Below are 24,828 nucleotides of genomic sequence, written 5' to 3' on the forward strand. Positions count from 1 at the left end.
ACACTCTTAATCCTGTTTACACACAGAAAATCACTTTTAGTCCCGAAAACTCTTAGAAAAACCCTGACAATAACGTAACCCACAACCTAGAAGGGAGGCAGTCATGAAGCAAGCTCATTCCGTTGGAACCACACAAAAAGTGACCTCTGCCAACGGGAACAGTTCAGGGTGCTTAGGTGGCCAGAGAAGATAACGACATGGCCCCCAAAGTATTAAAAGCACCTTCTTTCCAGAAGTACCTCCGAATTGCCAAGGACTTCGCCCAAAAAGAGAGATTGGTCGAAGTGAAAATCTAAACCTAAGGAGAAGGCAGAGAGTGGGATCCCGTCACAGTAGGAAGGTAAAGACGACAGAAGTAAAGGACAGACGGGGAGAGAAAGGACAAAAGTTCAAAATACAGGGGTAGAGGAGGGGCAGGAGCCAGAAGAATGGAGCGATCTGAAAGGTGTACGTCCTACTCACTGGGAGGCCTGTTTCGGACTCCGCTGCAGGAGAGGGCGGCTGGACTTCTGCGTCCCCCGCCTCACCTGTCAGAGATCCGCACAGCCAGGTCTCCCCGCCCTCACCAAGCCCACACAAACCGCGCAACCGCCAGCGACATCCGGATGACTCTGGGGGCGTAGGCCGACTCCGCCTTCCCTCCAGCCAATCTAATCGCGCTCTCACGGGCGCGTTCCTGATGACGTTTAGGGGTAGGGTTAGATGCCCGTTTCCGCTTTCTTCCCGCCCACTTCCGGGTCTCCTCTGTTTACGAATATTTGGGCGCGAATTATTCTAAGCGCGGCTCCCAGAAGGGTGCAAGAAGAATCAGTGGTGAGTCGTGATATCCTTAACCGGCTGGGTGGATCCAAAGTTGAGGGATGAGTTTTAAAGCCAACGCGTTTGTGGCAGACTTCGCGGTTTGTATTTGAGGAGGGCGAGGGGGGATTGTTCACGGGGAAATGCCTGATGTCCTAAAAGGTCTGCCGTTAGGATCCTGGGATTGAGATATTTGATAAGGGTGGAGGGAGCAAAAGCATGAATACTTCCTCCCTATTTCCCCCGAATCATCCTTATGCTCATCCTCATTGCTGGATTTCTTCCGCAGGCACGAGTGAAGTCAAGTGCAGCCTAGGACATTAGTGTCTGTTTTTCCAGGCGTCCTACTCACTCTTGTGCCCACATAGAGGTCTAAATTGAGATAATTGAGTCCCATGAGTACCAACAAGCTGGTAAGGAAAACAAGACAACCTAGAATGCCTCCCTCCTCCTAAAGCATATAGTCTGGCGGCAAACTACTGTCCAGCCTTATTTCTTTTCACTCCTCCTATACACATTAAAAACCTCGCTGAACTTCTCCTGTCCCTGAACACGCCAGTTTTTTTGTTTTGTTTTGTTTTTCCCGAGCTTTCCTGCCGTCCGAGTTTTACTGTTTTCCCTTGGATGCTTCATTTTCTACTTTTCACTATTTCAAAACGTCATTAAAATAATACTTTTTCCATGAATAATGTACAAGCATACCTCCGAGATATTGCGGGGTCGGTTCCAGACCACCACAGTAAAGTTAATAAAGCCTGTCACATGATTTTTTTGGTTTCCCAGTGCATATAACAGTTGTATTTACACTGTATTGTAACCTATTAAGTGTGCAATAACATTATGTGTAAAAAAATACTGAGCATACTTTAATTTTAAAATATTTTTTTGCTAAAAAATGCTAACAATCATCTCAGCCTTCAGCAAGTCCTAATCTTTTTGCTGGTGGAGGGTCTTGCTTGATGTTGATGTCTGTTGACCAATCAGGGTGATGGTTGCTGAAGATTGGAGTTGCTGTGGCAGTTTCTTAAAATAACAAAATAATGAAGTTTATACAGCAGTTGACTCTTCCATTCACTAAAGATTTCTCTTAGTGAATCTTTTACTAATCTCTTAGTAAACGGCGATGCTGTTTGAAAGCATTTTATCCACTGTAGAACTTCTTTCAAAATTAGAGTAAATCCTCTTAACCCCTACCATTGCTTTAGCAACTAAGTTTTTGTGATATTCTGAATTCTTTGTTGGTATTTCAACAATATTCACAACATCCTCACCAGGAGTAGATTCCATCTCAAGAACTTTGCTCATTCCTAAGAAGCAACTTCTTATCCACTAGTTTTATCGTGATATTGCAGCAATTCAGGTACATCTTCAGGCTCCACTATTTCTCTTGCTATTGCCACCAGATCTTTCGTGACTTCCTCCACTGAAGTCTTGAGCCCCTCAAAGTCATCCATGAGGGCTGGAATCAACTTTTTCCAAACTCCTGTTAATGTTGCTATTTTGACCTCCTCCCATGAATTATGAATGTTCTTACTAGCATTTGGAATGGTGAATCATTTCCAGAAGTTTTCAATTTATTTTGCCCAGATCCATCAGGGGAATCACTGTCTAGGGCAGCTATAGCTTTACAAAATGTATTTCTTAAATACTATAACTTGAAAGTCAGAATTATTCTTTGATTCATAGGCTGCAGAATGAATGTGTTAGCAGACAGGAAAACAGTGTTAATCTCCTTGTACATCTCTATCAGAGCTCTTGGGTGACCAAGTACATGGTCTTTGAGCAGTATTATTTTGAAAGGAATCTTTTTGTGAGCTGTAGGTCTCAAAGATGGGCTTAAAATACTCAGTAAATCATGCTGTAAACAGATGTGCTGTCACCCGGGCTTTGTTCTTCCATTTCCAGAGCGCAGACAGAGTAGATTTAAAAGAATAAGAGCCCTAGGATATTTCAGAATGGTCAATGAGCATTGGCTTCAAGTCACCAGCCACATTAGCCCCTAACAAGAGAGTCAGCCTGTCTTTTGAAGCTTTGAAGCCAGGCAGTGACTTTCTAGACATGAAACTCCTAGAGAGCATCTTCTAAGAGAAGGCTGTTTTGTCTTCATGGAAAATCTGTTGTTTAGTGTAGCCACCTTCATCGGTTATTTTACCTAGAACTAGATAACTTGCTGCAGCTTCTGCATCAGCACTTGCTGATTCACTTTGTACTTTCTTGTTATGGAGATGGCTTATTTTCTTAAACCTCAGGAACCAAGCTCTGCTAGCTTCAAGCTCTTTGGCTACAACTGTCTCACCTGTCTCAGCCTTCACAGAATTGAAGTGAATTAAGACCTTGCCACGAATTCGTCTTTGGTTTAAGGGAGTGTTGTGGCTAGTTTGATTTTCAATGCCAGACCACTCGAACTTTCTCCCTATCAGTAATAAGGCTGTTTTTGCTTTCTTATCATTCATGTCTTCACTGGAATAGCACTTTAAATTTCCTTCAAGAACGTTCCCTTTGCATTCACAGTTTGGCTAACTGGTGTGGTTTCCAGCCTATCTTGGCTTCTGACATGCCTACCTCACTTTGCTTAATCATTTCTAGCTTTTAATTTAATGTGAGAGAGGTGTGATTTTTCCTTTCATTTGAACACTTGGAGATCATTGTAGGGTTATTAATTGGCCTAATTTCAATATCATTGTGTCTCAGGGAACAAGGAGGCCTAAGGAGGGGGAGAGAGGCAGGGAACAGCCAGTTGGTGGAGCAGTCAGAACACACACAACATTTACCTATTAAGTTCTCTGTCTGATATTGGCATGCTTCATAGTGCCCCAAAACAATTATAGTAGTAACATCAATCACCATAATAGATATAATAATGAAAAGTTTTGAAATACTTTGAGAATTATCAAAATGTGACACAGAAACATGAAGAGTGAGGACAATCTGTTGGAAAAATGGCATCAATATAGTTGCTCAAGGCAGGCTTGCCACAACCTTTAGTTTGTAAGATAACAACAACAACAAAATACAGTGTCTGCGAAGCTCAATAAAGTGAAACATAATAAAAAGAGTTATGCCTGTACATTCTTACCCATATGCACAAACCAGTTTAAGACAGTCATTCGCTCACTTGCCTCTTTATAACATTTACAAATATATATAGTAATTATTTTCATATCTGTCTCTACCTATGCACTATCACTAAGCTATGGTTTCCCTTGGATCTAAGAATGGGACGAAATATCTATTTATTTTTATATGCATTGCAAGTAGCCCAGAAGTAATAGAAACGATGCATTTTGTTTATTGGATTCTTGCTATGTCTCAAATACTGTTCTAGGTGGTTTATATATTCTTCGCTAAATCATTTTTGCTTTACAAAAGTCTTTAATGTTAGTACTTTTATTAATCATTTGACTAATGGGGAAAATGAGTTAATTTACTTGCCCAAAGATATACAGTTAATTAAGCGGCAGGGCTAGATTTGGAGCTTGAACAATTTACCCTTGTCGCAGAACTGCTCTTAACCATTATGGTAGTGTTCTCAACCTGGGTTGATTTTGACCCAGGAGACATTTGGCAATGTCTGGAAACAATTTTGGTTGACTCTACTCAGGGGTTGGAGGTATTCTAGCATGTGACGGTCTATGTAGACCCAAGCATGCTGCTAAACATCCTACAATACACACCACAGACTCCACAATAAAGAATGATCCATCTAAAATGTTAATAGTGCTGAGGTTGAGAAACTTTGTGCTATTGTCTAGTGCCTCAAGTAGGTTTCATTGTTAACAGTACTTCTGAAACTCTGTTAGACCGGTTTTGTTTTTTATTTCTAATCAGTCATAACTGATAATTTTGTAAAATGCAATTAAAAATCAATTATTAGTCAAACTGCCTCGTGGTATAATACCAGGAGTGAACTCTGATGTAAACAATAAATTTTGGGTAATATGATGTGTCAACAATTACAACAAATGTACCACTTTGGTGTGTGATGTTAATACTAGAGCTTGCAGGAGATGGGGGGCGGGGCAGGGAGTATATAAGAAGTTTCTGTATGTTTTGCTCAATTTTCTGTGTATCTAAAACTGTTCTGAAAAAAAGTCTATTTTTAAAGAAATAGTAATTACTAGAAAATGATATGGCAAAGACAAGGCTAATTATTTTATTACTCTTATCAAATTGCTGTAAAAGTTTCTAAATGATTACCTTCAATTTCCACACTTGAAAGGATTATGGCAAACAGTTTGAATGAGATTTGGAGTAGCACTAAATTACATGTTATTTTAATAAAGAATATCGAGAAGAAAATGATTAATGGAACCAAACTATAAATAAGTGCCAAATGAGAGAGAGCACAAGAGCCACAGACTTAGAGAGAAATGAAGTAGAATAGTTAGGAAGATTTTGAGAAGGAGGTGGCTCATGATCTGAGAGGGTTGGCAGAGATGGGAGAGAGCTGCTCAGGTAGAAGGTACAGTATATGTTTGGGAGGCAGAATTACTCAAAGTGTGTTCAGGAAATCATCAAATCTAGCTAGAGAGGGAGATTTGATTAAGGAGTAGTAGGAGAGAAGTATGAAAAGGTAGGCAGAGTTAGGTTGTTAAGAACTAAAAATGGCATGGTAAAGAGTTTGACTGTTACACAGAACATATAGGGGTAAATTTTTTACTCACTTAATTTGTTCCAAAATTTTTTACTCACTTAATTTGTTCCTTAATTTGAGGGATTAGGCTGAGCTTGCTCATGTCCACGCAGTGTGGGCTGCAACATACTGACTTAGGTACATGTACCAGACTGGCAAGTTGGTGCTGGCTATTGGCTGGGAGCTCAGCTAAGACCTTCCTGGGGTTTCAATTCCTCTCAGTGTTGGCATCCCTCATATGGTTATGGCTTGGTTACAAAAGCAAGCGTTATCTGGGCTCAGTGGCTCACACCTGTAATCTCAGCACTTTGGGAGGCCAAGGCAGGAGAATCACTTGAGGTCAGGAGTTCAAGACCAGCCTGACCAACATGGTGAAACCCCATCTCTACTAAAAATACAAAAAATTAGCTGGGCGTACTGGCGGGTGCCTGTAATCCCAGCTACTTGGAAGGCTGCGGCAGGAGAATCGCTTGAACCTGGGAGGCAGAGGTTGCAGCAGTGAGCTGAGATCCAGCCCAAGTGACAGTGCAAGACTGTCCCCCCAAAAAAAAAAAAAAAAAGCAAGTGTTTCTAAGCAAGAGGAAGTCAAAGTTGCCAGTCTCTTCATGTCTAAGCCAGTAAGCTAGAACAGAATCACTTCTACTATATTCTGCTGCTCAAACAGCTTCAGAGTCTGCCGAGATTTAAGACATGGGGACATAACACCTTACTTCTCATTAACAATCGTAAGAAGGAATGGGTACCATTTTTAATCTAAAATCTCAGCTGTCACTTGCCCTTTCACTGGATGCTTTTATTCAGTGAACAACTTGAACTGCTGTACATGTCAGCCCTTCCAGGAGAGATCTATAAGTGAAATTCTGTCATGTGGATGGGTTTTTAAGTAGGGGAAGTATAAGGGTGTAGATGTAAAGTTGAGGGAAGTAGGCATTTTAGAAATTGAACACAAGATAGAGAATGAGTGTTTGGTAAGGTATCACATGGTTCAAGAGCAGGGTAAAGTGATATTTTGACTTCTAATGCTTTTTGTAACTGGTCTGATATGTGGTTGCTAAATGTAGTTTGTGACCTTTCTGTTAATTCTTTCCCACTTTTTATTTCCAGTCTTCGGTGGAAGGGAGCTTGAAGCTTTTAACATTTGAAAGAATAGATTTATCCAGAGTACCTACTTTATTGTCTCTCTCTAAATCCATAGGTATATTTAAACTGTATCAGTATGATAATTCTGAATGTTTAGAAAAGGAATGATGAATAATTTATCTGTATATCTAGCTATGGCTAATATGTGTATGTATTTGTATGTGTATATATGTATTTTCTAGGCATTAGCTAATATGTACGTATACATATTTCCTTGTATACTGCACCTAACTTCTATCCACTTCTTATGATGTAATGCAAGAATAAGTATCTCATTCTTCTGTTCCTTTTATCAGAAATGAGTTTGGTAATAAAGAGGGAAAATTACTCTAAATTTTATCAAATCCCCATTTCCAATCCCATGTCTGTTTTGTAATTTGCGAGAGGGCAGGGTAATCAGTACATTTCTGTACTCTTGTTAAAATGCACATAGCCCAGATAGGATTGCAGTTTAAATTCTTAGTAGTGTCAGACCAACAGATGAATTTCCACATAGATTGATGGTATAATCCTAAAAACTGTCTCCTTCCATTTTTGGCAAAAATTGAGTAATGGTAAATTTATTACTTAAAATAACAAGACCTAGGTTTTACTCCTTAAACTGACATTATCTGTGACCACTTTATATTTCTATTTCCGTGGACTTAAACATGGAGAGGATGTTATTATACGATTGAGTATAAAATAAGAGATACAAAAGCATTTTTAAATGATTTTCTAAAATCCATACAAATGGAAGTTAATTTCTAGGAATGAAATTGAATTAGATATCCCTTATTCTGATAAGGAGTGAAAAAATTTATTTGTTTTAAAATGGTTTGTTTAAAAGCATACAATACTATCCCCTAACTTTTAGTATCATTTTTCTTTTAAAAAAAAAAAAAAGGAGAAATGTGGAACATTTAGAGGTAAGTTTTTTAAACATAAACATTGTGCAGAGGGGCTTTAGCGTTTTTTTGTATTTTCATCTTTACAGCATTTTTTTTTTTTTTTTGAAGCACTGTATTTAGGATCGAAGATCGGTCTGGTAAAGCAAATGCCTTCCAAGAAAAACTTTGAACAGTTAAAAAGAAATCCAAAGAGAAAAAAGGATAATGAGGAAGTTGTGTTGTCAGAGAAAAAGGTAATGAAAATATCAAGTTTCTCATTTAGAAATCTTCGACTAGGGCCAAGCACTGTGGCTCATGTCTGTAATCCCAGCACTTAGAGAGGCCGAGGTGGGTGGATCACGAGGTCAGGAGATTAAAACCATCCTGGCTAACATGGTGAAACCCTGTCTCTACTTAAAAAATACACACACACACACACACACACACACACACACACACACGCAAATTAGCTGGGCATTGTGGTGCGCACCTGTAATCTCAGCTGCTCCGGAGGTTGAAGCCGCAGAATCGCTTGAACCCAGGAGGTGGAGGTTGCAGTGAGCCGAGTTTGTGCCCTTGCACTCCAGCCTGGGCGAAAAGAGTGAGACTCCATCTGAAAAAAAAAAAAAAAAAGTTTCAGGTTTTACCCTACTCATTAGGCAATGCCTATATTTGTTTTGGAGGTAAAGTATGTAACACTATTTCCTAGGCAAAGTAAGTAATGATTCATTTAAAACATTCTTTGACACTGTATAAAATTTTGTTATTATCACCATTGTCAAGAATTGCTTTAGTATATCCTCTGCCTGTGATAAATATATACCATTTTTTCTGTAGAAGTAGCAACATATATTTTTTCTATCTACTAGAAATTATATGAATACTCTTTGACATATATAAAAATCTATTGTAAAAGTAGTATCCTTTTATCTGATGTTTAATTCTGTTTATGTTTATGCATGTGTTTTCCCCTGTAGGTTAGAAACATAGTGAAAAGAAATAAAAATCATCTAAAAGTTCTGTCTTCTGAAGGTATTTCTTTTCTATTACCTTGTTTAACCTGCTTCTATGTCAAGCTATATCTACATTCATGAAAAAATGTTCAGCATCTTGTTTATGAGTTCTGGAAAAGATAGTAATAAACAACTACATTTGCATTTTTGTAAGAATATGTAGTAGTGGTTAGTTATTTTGGTCAACTGAAATTTTATTTAGCACCTCTGGCAAAATACTGTAGAGACTTCAATGCCACTGAGTTGATAGGAAATAGAGAAAATCAAAGTGGCCCACAGCCTGCATTATTAGTGATCTGTAATAAAAAAACAAACCTGATTTTTCTTCAAGACAAATATGCTTTCTATTCTGTATAGATTAGTTTGGAACCACTATTATAAGTTGGTTTAGAGTAAACTAGTTTGGAGTAGTTGCCTTTGCTTAAACATCACTGTTTTGTGAAAGGATTCTTTACGTCTCCTCAGCCAACACTAGGTTAGGTCCTCTGGTTTTATACTGCCATAGCATACAATACTTTTTTTTTTTCCTTTTGTATGCTTTGCATGCCTATAATTTGTTCAATACTCCTTCTCTCCAGCACTGATTTTCATGAGATCCAGTACTATTTCTTCTTTTTTTAATACCTAATAAGTAGAACAGTACCAACAACATAGTTGACACTAGCTATTTGTGGTTTGATTAGTCTGTTTTGTTCCAGTTGCCATCCAACATTTGGAAAATAGTTTTCTGGTCCTCTCAATGAAATGTTTAAAGAATTTAGGCCATTTCTGAGAATGAAACCTTTCATAATTAAAGTTCGATTCTTCATTTAAAATTATTTCTATTATCACTTGGTAGTATTTCCATTAACTTATCAATAGAAAGCATATTCATATTCAACACCTGGAATGTTATAGCTGTGTGATAAAAAGTAAATTAAACAGTTTATACAGCTTGATAATATTTTGTTCTGATAATTTCATAAGCTTTTTTAGATGCAAACATTCAGTTTTTAATCAACAATATGTAAAACATCTAGATTGATCAGAGCCTCTTCTATTACGACAGGACAAACAAAGCACACTAACCTAAAACAGATAAAGATAGCACCCAACAAGAGAAAAACCTGGCAACCTCTGTCAAAGAGTACCAGAGACTATTTGCAAACTATGATGGAATCAGTAATAAGGTGAGTATAAAATTTTTCCATTTCATTCTTTTGGTTCCCACTTAGGCGTTTCCTATGGATACTGTTCTTTTAAATATTGCTATCTATCTTAAGGTAATAGAGTGTATTTCTATTTCGGAAAAGGATATAATTAATGTGGTGGTATTTGCCTTCAGCAGAAAAGTCTTTGTTAATTTTAGAAACTTGAAATTCTATCAATGAAATAAAAGCAAGTGTTTGTGGCCTGACTTGCTATCAATAAAATTTTAATTTATGTCAATAGAGATTGTTTAGGCAGAAGTTGAGTTCAGAGTGACACTTTACATAGAAGCTACCACACTAGAGGGGATACAGAGAAAATAAGACAGAATTCTGCTATGTGGAGCTGAATTCGATCAGAAGAGCCAGGCATATAAATTATTACAATACAGTGTGGCAAAATATATATATATAAGTAGAAATTTTTCATTGTACCTCTGTTTAAAGTATCTTTAATATGGAAGGAAAAGTGATTGATTTTGCCTGGCTAGTAGGGAGGGACACTTGAGAGAAATCACAGAGAAAAAATATACAGAGTATATTATTATTTGTGTTTCAGACTACTATTCCATCTTTTTTCTTCTCTAGGACAATTTTGAGTAACAGAATTAAAGATAAAGAAGAAATACAATACCATCTCAACTTCCTGAAGAAAAGGTAATACTGTTGCATAATTAAAATGATTAAAACAAACTTTTTAAAAACCTGACTTCTTCCTATGTTGCCAAACAGACACTTGGTGGAATGTAAGTTTTCTTTTTTTTTTAAAGAAGGTGAACAACTTGGAAATATGTTTTCTTTTTTTTCTAAACTGCTGCTGCACGTATTTCTCAAATAAGTTTCAGGGGAACTTACAAAAAAAAAACCCTGAAAATCACAAAATTCTGTTTCCACAGTTCACTCTTCCGTATCAGAATTTGAAAACAGTTTTGTCAGCTTGAACTCCCTTCAACTTCATTTTTAATAATTTGAAGTTAATAGTTCACCACTCTTATCTATCTGATATTTACCCTATTGTGGTGTTTTTCCACTTCATATTGTCTTAAATTATTTGCACGAGCAACAAGTCTAATTTTCTAAGATATTATTGCTCTTCATCTTATGGTAAATCACCAATGGAGATTTCTCTTCGGGAGTTCTTAAAAGGCACACCACTGCCTGTGATTTTCAATAATTACTTTTCTCTAGTATTTACACAACTTTTTATAAGAAAATGTTCTGCTTCTCACTTTCAAGTTTGCCTAGAAATGTTTGTGACCTCTTTTAAGGAATTCCTTTGAGCACAAATTCTATTTACTTTTTCTTTAAATATAATTTTCAACCCATAGTAGCCAAGTAGAAAGAGTGAATGGGATGGGTTGGTTGGAGGTGGGAGTTTGTTGAGAAAGGTTGAACAAATTAAAGACTGCTAGAAACAGGCTTGTAAATTGCTTAAAGGTATAGCAGCCTATTATTAAAGAAGGAGGAAGATATTAAAAAGATAATAAATAAGCTAATACAAGCATAATGAAAATGTAGCTGTTTAGGATCTTTTTAATACAGGACAAATACTAATGTTTAGTGTATGAATGAGAATATTACATTACATAATAGTTGCTGTTCATAGTGATCACCTTGGTTCATTGGAAAAGATTATATTCAACAGATAGGCAGTCTCTTCATCATGTAGCAGCTATGGAGATACACATTTCAAGGCCTGACTATTTCCTCCTTATTTTTACTTTCACAGCTTGCTTTCTTTCGTTCCCGAAGTAACCATACCCAAGATACAGTTACTTATACCAATACAACAAAGTATAGCATTAGCAAACTGATAATTGGAACTCTAAATACATTCTTCTGTAGCAGTGTTTCTCAAAGTATATTTGAAACACTTGTTCTTACAGTTAGTCTATGGATAAAGATAACCTATGGTGAATTATATTTGGGTACCTTAGCATGTAAGAAGTCCTGCAGTAAATAAATCTATTTCATTTTCTTTAACCTAGCATCTCCCAAATTGATATTTCTGGGAACTCATTTTCATATATTAGGCTCATCTCTGCTTTTGACTAAATGTTAGCTTCATTATTTTCATTTTTTTTAGTTTTCAGTTCTTACTAGATTACAACTATAGTGATAGGCAGCTTCCTGTATATATCATTTTAGCCTTGTAAAGAAAGAGGAAAAAGACAATTCTTACCCCTTAGCTTCAGTTAGAAAATTCTAGGAGATGGTTTATAATTGGCTGAGCTTAGGTGATATGTATCTATTCTTGGCGTGATTTTGTGACAAGAGCTACCATGGATATGATTGATATAGACTGGATTATATACCTAGCCCCATGATTACACTGACAAGTTTGCTAGGCAAACAAAACTGTTTGCCATTACAATTCTAAAGGAACATACTTCTAGAAAGTCTGCCCTATAGAAACAATGTTATAAGTGGTGATTAAATGTTGCTGATATAGTAGGATATATTCAAGTCATGGTTTTAGTTTCTAAGAGTTAGTGAGACTCCTGGAAGTCTAACTGCTATTTAGAACGTTTGGAGCAGTGAATGACCCTTCTACATAATTGATTTAATAAACATATAGAAGAAACTTCATAAATAAAATATTTTTGTCAAGAAAATAAAAAACTTATCCCTCTTAGGAAGGCTTAGGCAGATAGTTTGTGTTTAAATATGATAGCCTAATGACAATTTTTCTAAATAACTGGAGTTTGTCTTAACAGTTTAATGAGAATTACGATTTGTGGAGTTTTGCTGCCTACTTTCTTCTTTACAAAATTAAAATTTTATTTGCAAACTATGCATCGAACAAAGGTCTATATCAAGACTCTATAAGGAACTTAAACAAATTAGCAAGCAAAAAACCAACAATCCTTTTAAAAAGTGGGCAAAGGACATGAGCAGACACTTTTCAAAAGAAAACATACATGCTGCCAACAAACGTGAAAAAAATGCTCTCAACATCACCAATTACTAGAGAAATGCAAATGAAAACCACAATGAGATACCATCTTATACCAGTCAGAATGGCTGTTCTTAAAAAGTCAAAAAGTAACAGATGCTGAGAGGTTGCCGATAAAAGGGAATGCTTTTAAACTGCTAGTAGGAATGTAAATTAGTCCAACCATTATGGAAAGCAGTTTGGCAGATTCTCAAGTTAAAACAGAACTACCCTCCAACCTAGCAATCCCATTACTGGGTATATACCTGAAGGAATATGAATTGCTCTACCATAAAGATACATGCACACTTATGTTCACCACAGAACTATTCACAATTGCAAAGACATGGAATCAACCTAAATGCCCATCAGCGGTAGATTAGATAAAGAAAATTGTGGGACATATAAAACTTGGAATGCTATGCAGCCATAAAAGAATGAGATCATGTCCTTCGCAGCAACATGGTTGGAGCTAGAGGTCATTATCCTAAGCAAACTAACACAGGAACAGAAAACCACATAGTGCATGTTCTCACAAGTGGGAGCTAAACATTGAGTACATATGGACACAAAGACAGGAACAATAGATACCAGGGCCTACTTGAGGGAGGAGAGTGAGGGTTGAAAAACTATCTGTCGGGTACTATGCTTATTACCTGGGTGAAGAAATAATCTGTACACCAAAGCCCCACAACAGTTGCCTACATAACCTGCATATGTACTCCTGAATCTGAAATAAAAGATTCTTTTTTTTTAATTAAGATTTTTAACAAGATCCCAAAAGTGGGACAGTGGGTTCCACTATTGTTCAGATTTCTTCAAATCTTAAGTAGTAGAACTTTTTAGAATGCAAAGATGCTGCTGTTATAAAAGGAATCAAATTTAGCTTTTCCTCCTCATAAAATTCAAGAATCAAATCTGGGAAAGCTATTTTGCAGTCTGCCAGATGTGACGATAGAAACAGATGTTTCTACTGGTGATCAAATCAACTCGAATTTATAAAGGAATTTTTTAACTTTAATATTAAATACCATTCATGTTTATAATATTTTCAAGCAGTGCACTTTAATCTTAGTGTTTTATTTGCCTTAAACTCTATAGAACTTAGTTTTCTTCGAAATCATTTAAAATAACTAAGGTAAATCTTCTCTGTTTTTTATCACATTCTCTAAAATAATTGAGATTTGGGGTCCAGGGTCATAGTTAAGACTTCTAGACTAGTGTTCTCTCTCTTAACCAACAATTCACAATATATAATAGACTCATGTCCTGTAATAGTCTAGAAAACATCTGGATGGTACAAGGAAATTTTGGTTTTAAAATGTGTGTACATTGTCAAATGTGTAAAATAGAAAGTTTTCTTTTAGTAAAGTAGCCCAGTGTCCCTTAATTTGAGGTAAATCTTAATAAATCGAAAGGCTAAATGATGATTTGTCAGGGCTTTTTGAGGGGGAGACTTACTGGCACTGTTACCCAGTGGTAATAAAAGAATATATTGTACCTTTTAAGAATATGAGGACAAGAAAAAATGAGGACTGTTTTAAAATAATAATAAGACTTAAAAAATAAACAAAATAATTACATTTTTATTTTATCCTTAAGATTGCTACAACTGTGTGAAACTCTGAAAGTCCCTCCCAAAAAGATGGAAGATTTAACTAATGTGTCAAGGCTACTGAATATGGAAAGGGCACGAGGCAAAGCTAATGAAGAAGGTCTGGCATTACTGCAGGTATGAAATTTGAATAGGGAATCCATAATTAGAGAGTTAGGGAAAGGGGAAAAGACTAAAGTTTTTTAAATTATCATGATGTTCCTGCAGTAGTGAATACTAGATCTTGAACCAGGTTTTTTTATTAAATTGTTTTTTTTTTCATTAAAGCAACAATTTGTCTGAACTTGGCGCCTCTAAAGTTGAAGTATTTCTAATATATTTGTGGTTAAGTAGCAGTCCTATTTTTTTCATCTAACTTTAACTGAACTATCTTAGTCTTTTTAATTATCACTTTATAGGAGTTTATCACTCAATACTGTGGCATTTTAAAACGTGTTAAGTTTTTCTGACCTGTATATGGCAAGAAAACACAGGTATCATTAGAGTTAAAATGTACTGGGGACTTCCTACACTTCAGACACTGTTCTAAGCACTTTATACTTATATCCCTTAATCCTCACAATGACTTAGAGTATGACCTAAATTATTCTCTTTTACAAATGTGATAAAAGACATAATGCTATTTCTAACTGAACCTTAGACAGATTGCTTAAAGTTGAGATGCTAACTTTGTCATTCTGACATTAGCACGATTCTTGATCACTATGTCGTATGGCATCCTTTGGAAGATAATAGGAGATAACCTTATCTATCATGGTTAACTTCAAGCTTTTAAGTAATGGATATCCGAACAACTAAGACAAAGCAACCTTAAGGAGCTTATTATATAATTATAAAAACTAATACACATCAGACCGTATATCCTTTAGACATTTTGAAGTAGTTTGTAGATGTCGTGTGCATAGAATTTTAGTTGCAATTTAGTAAGTACAAGGTGGTAGTAGTTTCTGCAAGGAATATATTCCCAAAATGTATAATAATTCAAAGGTAACAATTCATTCCCATTTTTCCATAAGATTGAGAATAAAGTTGAAGGAACAATTTCTGAACACAAATCTATATATATTTTTAGTTAATAGGGTGGCATTTTTTGGTGGCTGCCTCACTTTATTCAAAGTGTAATATTATATTTTATTTCCATCCCAAGGTTCTTACTTTTTTAGGGCATCTTTTCAGTATTGGCACGAGCTTCATCATCTAAACACTTAGATGACATTTATTTAGGTTATTTTAAAAGGTTCGAAAGTATGATCATGGAGAATTTTAATATTTAGTATTTATGCACATCAGTTAAGGGTGTTTGAAGTCATAAATGATAGTATGATTTTTATGCTATTCGTAAGCATTTCTGGTCTTCAGCTGAAATTTGACCTCCATGGGACATAAGCATAATTACAGTCTACAGTGTGCTTGTTAGTCACTCGAAGCACCATTGGCACCTGGGGCAGGAGAGTTCTTCATTGGCATAAGAGGATTTTCGGACTAGCAGCTTGTAAACTCGATCTGTAACCGTTAGTTTTCTCCTCTGTGCCTTAGACCCATTGCTTTTTCTCACTGCAGCCTAGAGTTATTGCTGGTGATGATCTTCTAAAACCTGTAATAGTAACAGAAATTTTATTTATTTAACATTTTTGTCGTGCTCTCACTCAGTAATGGTGCTGGGGAAACAACAGTGGTGAACAACATCTCGGAGATTCTGGGAAGACAGCATTAGAACAGCTGAAGCATAATTTTTTAGACTCCCTTGATGTTGTCATAAAAATGGAGCCATAGGATTTCAGAATCAGAGTTAGCATAAGAAAATATGACAATAAAGACCAAAAAGAACATTCCCGATACAACGAAAGCATGCCAAAAGACATGTGCCTAGAATAGATGAACATTAACCTAATTTATCAAGTGAACTGAAATAAATTCAGAAAAATGATAGAAAGTATAGGGGAAAAATTATAAATCAGACTTGGAAATACTGATAAATGAAAGAAGAGAATTCAGGAATGAATGAGACATAAAAGAAAAAACCTTTCAGATATGTAGACTAAATTAGAAGAAACACTAAAGCAAATAAACACAACAAATGATGCTTATGGTAAATAGAAAATAACATAAGGAGAAAATTTTCAGAATCATAAAAACACTTTTAAAAGGAATTGAGAAAAAAAATCCTCAAAGAAGATACCATGTGAGTATGGTAATAATACCCAAAGATAACCAAAGCAATGGAACAAAATAAATTTCATAATGAGAAATTTTAATCCTTGTTGTATTTAACCCCTTTATTCATTCAGTGCTGTTACACATTCCCTTTGTAGTGGGTTGAATCTAGGAAAAGGGTCTTGTCAGATATAATTAAGGATCTCAAGATGAAATCATCGTGTATTGTCATGGGTAGGTCCTAAATCCAACAACAAGTGTTCTTATAAAAGACAAGAGAAGGCACAAAGAAAAAGTCACGTGAAGGCAAAGGCAGAAACGAGAGCAGTGAAGCTACAAAGAATGCGTACAGCTACCAAAAGCTGAAAAAAACAAGAAACCATTCTCTCTTGTCTTCAGAGGGATTGTGTCCCTGCCAACAGCTTGATTTTGGACTTCTGTCCTCCAGAACCATGACAGAATGAATTTCTGTTATTTTAAGCCAAGTAGGTGGTACAGCAGCCACAGGAAACTAATATATGTGGTTTGCTTTATATTTATATTGGACAGCACTCTGTTAGATCCAACAACCAATTCACAGAAAATACAGGGCTGAGGAACCAGTTTAAACTTCACCAGGGAATGCAGTTCACAAAATTTAGCCCATGGAAAATTCCACAGAGCAAACTAATCTCCACCATGAATTGAAATGGAAGTCTCCTGTAGATGAAAAGAGACTTAGACATATCAACCAGTCACAAACAGTTTGGAACCTGATTAAAACAAAATGTAAAAAAAAACTCCAATTTATGAGAAAACTGAAAATGTGAATACTAACCATATGCTTGATATTAAGGAATTTATTGAGATTCTTTAAAGTGTAGTAATGATATTGTACTCTCATATATCTTTAAATCCTTTAGAGCTATATACTGAAATATTTATAGATAAAATGATGTGATATCTAGTATTTGAAATAGCGCAGAGGAAGCAGGAGAAGTGGATGGAGTTAAAGGTGTGACAGGATGGCCACAGGCCAGGCACGGTGGCTCACGCCTGTAATTACAGCACTTTGAGAGGCCAACGCATGCGGATAACCAGAGGTCAGGAGTTCAAGACCAGACTGGCCAACATGGTGAAACCCTGTCTCTACTAATAATACAGAAAAAAAAACTTATCTGGGCATGGTGGCAGGCGCCTGTAGTCCCAGCTACTCAGGAGACTGAGGCAGGAAAATCACTTGAACCCAGGAGGCAGAGGTTGCAGTGACCCAAGATAGCACCACTGCACTCCAGCCTGCGCAACAAGAGTGAAACTCCATCTCAAAAAAAAAAAAAAAAAAATTGTCATGAGTTGATAATGGAAACTGGCTGATACGTATATGGGTGTTCATGATAACGTTCTCTCTTACTGTATGTGTTTGAAATTTACTATAATAAAAAATAAAAACAGAGTCTGTTCCTCCATGGAGTTTAGATTCAAGTGAATAGAGCTCACAGTCCCAAAATCTTAGGCATTCAGGGAACAGCACATTCCCAGTAAGGGGCCGGACAATAAACATTTTAGCCTTTTTGGACCACATATGGTTGACTGTTTTGTTGCATATCCTTTTGTTTTGTTGAGGTTTTGACCAATCTTTTAAAATGTAAAAACAACTCGCAGTTCTTGAACTGTACAAAAATATGCCATGGGCAATTGCTGACCCCTGCAGCTACCCTTTAAAAAAAAAAAAAAAAAGTGGTCATTTAGAAGCCAAAATATATTTCTTGAGGAAGACTACTGTAGTTGCCAGCAACAGTTCTGCATCCAGTATTTGCAGAATAACATAGATAAAGCATCAACCTTATTGCTGAACAAGATGTAAGAGTTACTACTTCTGTATATTTTCTGTGTGGCTTATTTACTTGTTCCCCAAAGCCAGCAGGCAATGTTATCATTGACTGTTGCTAGGACTATATTTGAAAGCAGTGCCATATTTAATACCTTTTAGAAACCTGGAGACTTGCTAATTTTAATTTTATCCTCAGCCTGCACACAACACATCCTTAATGTCTTGTCCCCATACTTGTTTTATTCATTTCTTATTTTCTTTTCATCTTCCCCTCTAAATTATATATTCCTTTAATGTGGGAAACTGTTACTCATTTTTTTTTATTATTCTCCCTGCTCTAATGCCCAACATTACTTCCTTTTGACAAATTAAAATAGCAGACTCTCAAATGTTCCTAAATAAATGAAAACAATTCAGAATTTCTCCACTACATGAAGTTTTATGCTGTTTAAGGAAGGTTACTATATTTGCTGTCATCAGTTCTGGGCTCTGCTAGATTTACACTTGGATCTTCCAGGATCCCTGACCCTACCAGCATTGGTAAGTTTTGAGGAAGTGTTCATGTACATCTCTTTATTCCAGGGAAATTAGATATCCTTATAACACATTAATACTTTGACATACCAGCTCTCCAAGAAGTCTATTTTTTGAAAGAAACAAAAGTAAATTCACCATTTGCTTCTAAAATGTTTTAAATGTATATGGTGTTTTAAAATGTATATGTATAACAATATCTATTAGGATTTAATACAATAATGTGTTTAAGTTAAAATGTTTTTTTTTCTCTTTCTGACTCAGGAAGAAATAGATAAAATGGTAGAGACCACAGAGTTAATGACTGGGAATATTCAAAGCCTAAAGAACAAAATTCAGATTCTGGCAAGTGAGGTGGAAGAAGAAGAGGAGAGGATAAAACGGGTAATTATTTTAAACAGTATTACTGGAATTTGGATATAATTTTTAATGATTAAATTATGCCAAGACAGCTTTCGAGTATGATATGATGAGAGAAACCAGCTTTTTGAAATAATCTGTAGCTTTCTTCTACTTTAGATGCATCAAATAAATACTAGTGGAGTACTCTCTCTTCCAGAACTTTCTCAGAAAACTCTCAAAGCACCCACACTTCAGGTAAGTACCTATTTACCATATTGATTACAGGCATACTTTAGAGATATTGCAAGTTTGGATTCAGACCACAGCAAAAAAGCAAATACTGCAGTAACGCAAGTCACACAAATATTTTGGTTTCCCTCTGCATATAAACGTTATGTTTACACTATACTGTAGTCTAGTAAGTGCAAAAAAGCATTATTTCTTTAAAAAATAAAAGAAAAATAAAAGGACATACCTCAATTTAGAAAATGCTTTATTGCTAAAAAAATGTTCATCATCTGCACCTTCAGCAGGTCGTAATCTTTTTGCCGGTGGAGGGTTTTGCCTCAGTGTTGATAGCTGCTGACTGATAGCATGGTGATTACTGAAGGTTGGGATGCATGTGGCAATTTCTTAAAATAAGAAAACAATGAAATTTGCCACATCAGTTGATTCTTCCTTTCACGAAAGATTTCCCTGGACCATGTGATGCTGTTTCATAGCATTTTACCCACAGTAGAACTTCCTTCACAGTTGGAGTCAGTTCTCTCATTCCTTGTCCTGGCTTTGTCAACTAAGTTTTTGTCATATTCTATATCCTTCATTGTTATTTCAACTGTGTTCACAACATCTTCATCATGAATAGATTCCATCTCAAGAAACCACTTTCTTTGTTCATCCATAAGAAGCAACTCCTCGTCCATTCAAGTTTTATCATGAGATTGCAGCAATTCAGGTACATCTTCAGGCTCCACTTCTAATTCTAGTTCTCTTGCTATTTCCACCACATCTTCAGTCACTTCCTCCACTAAAGTCTTGAACCCCTCAAAGTCATCCATGAGGATTGAAAATTGAATTCATTTTTTCTAAACTCCTGTTATTGGTGTTTTGACTTCCTCTTGTGAATCATGAATGTTCTTACTGACAGAAGGATAAATTTCTTTCAAGATGTTTACAATTTATTTTGCCCAGATCCATCAGAGAAATCACTACCTAGGGCATCTATAGCCTTATGAAATGTGTTTCTTAAATAATAAGACTTGAAAGTTGACATGACTCTTTGATTCATAGACTGCAGAATAGATGTTGTGTTAGCAGATGTGAAAACAACAATCTCCTGGTACATCTTCATCAGAACTCTTGGGTAACTGTGAACATTTTCAATGAGCAGTAATATTTTCAAAGGAATCTTCTTTTCTGAGCAGTAGCTCTTAACAGTGGGCTTAAAATATTCAGTAAGCCATGCTCTAAACAGATGTGCTGTCACCCAGGCTTTGTTGTTCCATTTACAGAGCACAGACAACGCAGATGTAGTCGATTTAGTAGAATTAAGGACCCTGGGATTTTCAGAATGGTCAGTGAGCATTGGCTTCAACTTCATGTCACCAGCTGCATTAGCCCCTAATAAGAGCCTAGCAAAACCATGTCCTTTAAAGCTTTGAAGCCAGGCATTGCCTTCTCCTTTCCAACTATGAAAGTCCTAGAGATAGCATCTTCTTCCAATAGAATGCTGTTTTGTTTACATTGAAAATATGTTGTTTACTATAGCCACCTTCACCAGTGATCTTAGCTAGCTAGGTCTTCTGGGTAACCAGCTGTAGCTTTTCTATCAGCACTTGCTGCTTCACATTGTACTTTTTCTGTTGTAAACACAGCTTCTTTCCTTAAACCTTATGAACTAACTTCTGCTAGCTTCAAGCTTTTCTTCTGCAACTTCCTCACTTTTGTCAGCCTTCATAGACTTGAAAACAGTTAGGGCCTTGCTGTGGATTAGGATTCGGTTTAAAAGGGAATGTCGTGGCTGGTTTGATCTTCCATCCGGACCACTCAGACTTTTCCCATATCGACAGTAAGGCTGTTTTGTTTTCTCATCATTCATGTATTCACTGAAGTAGCACTTTAAATTTCCTTCAAATACTTTTCCTTTGCATTCACAACTTGGGCGTTTGGCACAAGAGGCCTAACTTTTGGTTTGCGTGGCTTTCGATATGCCTTCCTCACTAAACTTAGTAATCTCTAGCTTTTGATTTAAAGTAAAAGACATGATTCTTCTTTTCACCTGAACACTTAGAGGCCATTGTAGCATTATTAACTGGCTTAATTTCAATATCGTTGTGTCACAGGAAATAGGGAGGCCCAAGGAGAGGGAGACAAACTGAGAGAAATGGCCGGTTGGTGGAGCAGTCAGAACACATAACAATTACCAATTCAGTTCGCTGTTTGATATGGTTGCAGTTGTGGCACCCAGAACAATTACAGCAGTTCCATCAAAGAACACTAGGCATAGATCACCATAACAGATACCGTAATGATTTTTACAGTTTGAAATATTACAACAGTTACCAAAATGTGACGCAGAGACACAAAGTGAGCATGTGTTTTTGGAAAAATGGTGCTGATAGACCTCCTTTACACAGAGTTGCCACAAACCTTCAGTTTGTAAAACAACGCAGTATCGGGGAACACAGTAAAATAAGGCATCCCTGTATATAATAGATCAGTTATACATCACATATATATGAAAACATTATGTCCTATTTCGTTCTTTAAACAAATGGAACCTGATATAAACGGTTTGGCAAATTACTTTGCTCATTTGACTATATAGTTTGAACATCTTGTCAGTCATGTAAATCTCTCATTTTTGTTGATAGCTATGTAACATTCTGTTGCATGGAGGTCATATAATTTGTAAATTACTGATGGAAATACATAATTTTTTTGTTACAGGTAAGACTGGGTACACCCTTGTACATACGTCTTTACTGATTTGTGTAGTCATAACTGTGGGATACATTTCTAGAAGTAAATAATTGACAGTTTGGTTTTTTTATGCTTTTAACAATAGCATATAACTCCTTATAAAACAGTGCTGTCTTATTTGTGGTAAACTCTAAACTGCTAATTTATCTTTCTTCAAAGGACTCCAGTAGATATTGTAGTGTAAATGTTTGTAGCATTGGAAAGTCTTCATGTTTTCTTTTCTTTTCTTTTTTTTTTTTTTGAGATGGAGTCTCGCTCTGTCACCCAGGCTGGAGTGCAGTGGCCGGATCTCAGCTCACTGCAAGCTCCGCCTCCCAGGTTTACACCATTCTCCTGCCTCAGCCTCCCGAGTAGCTGGGATTACAGGCGCCCGCCACCTCGCCCAGCTAGTTTTTTGTATTTTTTTTTTTAGTAGAGACGGGGTTTCACCGTGTTAGCCAGGATGGTCTCGATCTCCTGACCTCGTGATCTGCCCATCTTGGCCTCCCAAAGTGCTGGGATTACAGGCTTGAGCCACCACGCCTGACCCATGTTTTCTTAAAAGTAATTAAAATTTTCCTATTGGCTGAGCACAGTGGCTCATGCCTGTAATCCCAGCACTTTGTGAGGCTGAGGCGGCAGATCACCTGAAGTCGGGAGTTTGAGAACAGCCTGACCATCTCTACTAAAAATACAAAATTAGCCAGATGTGGTGGCACATGCCTGTAATCCCATCTATTCGGGAGGCTGAGGCAGGAGATTTGCTTGAACCTGGAAGATGGAGGTTGCAGTGAACCAAGATTGTGCCATTGTTCTCCAGCCTGGGCAACAAGAGTGAAACTCTACCTCAAAAAAAAAAAAAAAAAAATCCTCTCAATCATTTACCAGTGGTGAAAGGAGCAGGATGGGGAGAGGGAGAGAGATTTGAAAGAAGAATGGCCATTAGTTGACAATTATTGAAGTTAGGTGATAGATACTTAAGGTTTATTTTAAACTGTTCTAACATACATTTGAGATTTCTCATAATAAAATGTTAACAACTATATTTAATACTATCTTTCCCACAGAAAGAAATTTTGGCACTAATTCCAAACCAGAATGCTCTTCTAAAGGACTTGGATATTCTTCATAATTCATCACATATGAAGAGCATGTCAACCTTCATTGAAGAAGCCTATAAGAAACTGAATGCCTCTTAAAGAGTTTTTTTATTTTTTAGATTGTTCCATATTAATTTAATGTTCACGAATTTGTAAAACTGTTAACCTATGATTATATGTACAGAGGCTAAGGCTTCTGCAGGATTTCTTATCTCCTGATACGCACTTTAAAATTAGTCTTTGTAGCTCTATCATTAGCATCTAATGTAGTTCTAAAAACTGTGTTTAGCAGTTGCCATATCTAGGAAGCCAGCATTTATATTGCTCTATCAATAAGTATTTGCTTAGAACCACAAAATAGGAATTGCCTTAAGGATCGAATAGTTTATAATGCCTGAATGGAGGTCATTTATTGATTAACAGCTCATATCAGGAACTGTGATAAGTAAGTGTTTACATGTAGTGTCTAGTGCATAAAAACCTAAGCGTTTGCTATCATTCATTCTGTAGCCAGTGGCTTACATTAAGTTTCTGTCTGGTCATCCGGAACTTGAAAAATCCTCAAATGCTTTCACTCTTTTACCTAATTCCCTAGTCTTTTTTGGGAAGTAGTTAAGATATGCCTGGTATCTTTAACTTTGGAGGTAGTATCAAAATTTTACTTCTTTGGTTGTTTAGTGAATTAATATTGAATATTTATTTTCTACTGTCATCAAAACATACTCCCAAAAGTATTAAAAGGAACCTTAGCATATTTATTTCATTAAAACAAAACAAAACAAAAAAACCAAAAAACTTTATAAACCTTTTCTCATTATGATAATAAGCTTATATATGGGAATAAATTATAACCTAATGTATCAAAAATTATTTCTAACTACAGTATACTGTCTTGGGTTTTTTTGTTTTTTTGTTTTTTGTTTTTAATCTGTAAAATAAAATGACTGCAATTACTTTTTTGTGTAACCTATAATATCAGTTCATTTGGGAGATGCCATAATTCTGTTAATATCCTTCAGGCAGAGACCACCAGGAACACACCTGTAATTAAATAAGTTAGGTTTTTACTGTACTGAGGAGATCACACATGAGGACCCTGGGGCAGCTTGAGAAGGGTCACAAGCAATATCCTCATAGGAATAATGGTAAAGAAGGCCTATTAACAGATTTTGGAGGAAAATAAAATCTCAAAGAAAAACCTGGCAAAGTGACTAAAAGTTATTACAAAATGTCTTAAAAACCCTTCACGTGGAAACTTAAAGCTTCATGTTTTTAGAATGAGTAGTAGAGCCCTAACTCAGTGATTTTTAACACTAATGTTATAGTAGCTTTTGGTGGGGAGGGAGGAATTACATATGCTGTTTCTCTCAGGGCATCTGTTTAATGGATAACTGATAGTTAACTGGGATTTTAACTTACCATTGTTGCTGAGTGATATAGTTCTTCACCCTGTGTGAACTGGCCATACTACTCTTGTAGCTTTGAAGGTTTTATAATCTAACTTTAAGAGATCTACAGTATCATCTGGTAGGAAGCATCCAATCCAAAACATACACAATATTTTCTTTAAATAAGACTGCATCTTGGTATACTCTTTGGAAAGAATTTAAGAATTAATTACAGATCTGTTATGATTTGCTTATGGTTTGTTTGGCCCCACCAACATCATGTTGAAATTTTTTGATCCCCAATGTTGGAGGTGGGGCCTGGTGGGCGTTGTTTAGATCATGGCGTGGA

At 36.2% G+C, this 24,828-nt stretch overlaps 2 protein-coding genes across 3 annotated transcripts in view; one reads left to right on the forward strand and one right to left on the reverse strand.

Annotated features, from left to right (window-relative positions):
• MMUT (methylmalonyl-CoA mutase) overlaps window positions 1–682 on the reverse strand; it is a 37,749-nt gene extending 37,067 nt beyond the window's left edge. The window contains exon 1 of one of the 2 annotated variants that reach the window (XM_017881099.1): window positions 463–682. The gene's annotated coding sequence lies outside the window, so the exon portion shown is untranslated. The remainder of the gene's footprint in view (window positions 1–462) is intronic. The other variant, XM_017881100.1, reaches the window with a different exon arrangement.
• A 46-nt stretch (window positions 683–728) lies between these two features.
• Window positions 729–24,050, forward strand: CENPQ (centromere protein Q). The gene is made up of 9 exons (XM_017881097.1): window positions 729–813; window positions 7,570–7,694; window positions 8,418–8,472; window positions 9,502–9,622; window positions 10,229–10,297; window positions 14,178–14,307; window positions 18,953–19,072; window positions 19,208–19,285; window positions 23,059–24,050. Exons 2-9 carry the CDS (start codon window positions 7,608–7,610, stop codon window positions 23,188–23,190), a joined length of 792 nt encoding a protein of 263 aa, XP_017736586.1. The 5' UTR covers window positions 729–813; window positions 7,570–7,607; the 3' UTR covers window positions 23,191–24,050.
• The last annotated feature ends 778 nt before the right edge of the window (window positions 24,051–24,828 follow it).

Source organism: Rhinopithecus bieti, unplaced genomic scaffold, assembly GCF_001698545.2.
Source record: "Rhinopithecus bieti isolate Rb0 unplaced genomic scaffold, ASM169854v2 scaffold_12605, whole genome shotgun sequence".
NCBI lineage: Eukaryota > Metazoa > Chordata > Mammalia > Primates > Cercopithecidae > Rhinopithecus > Rhinopithecus bieti.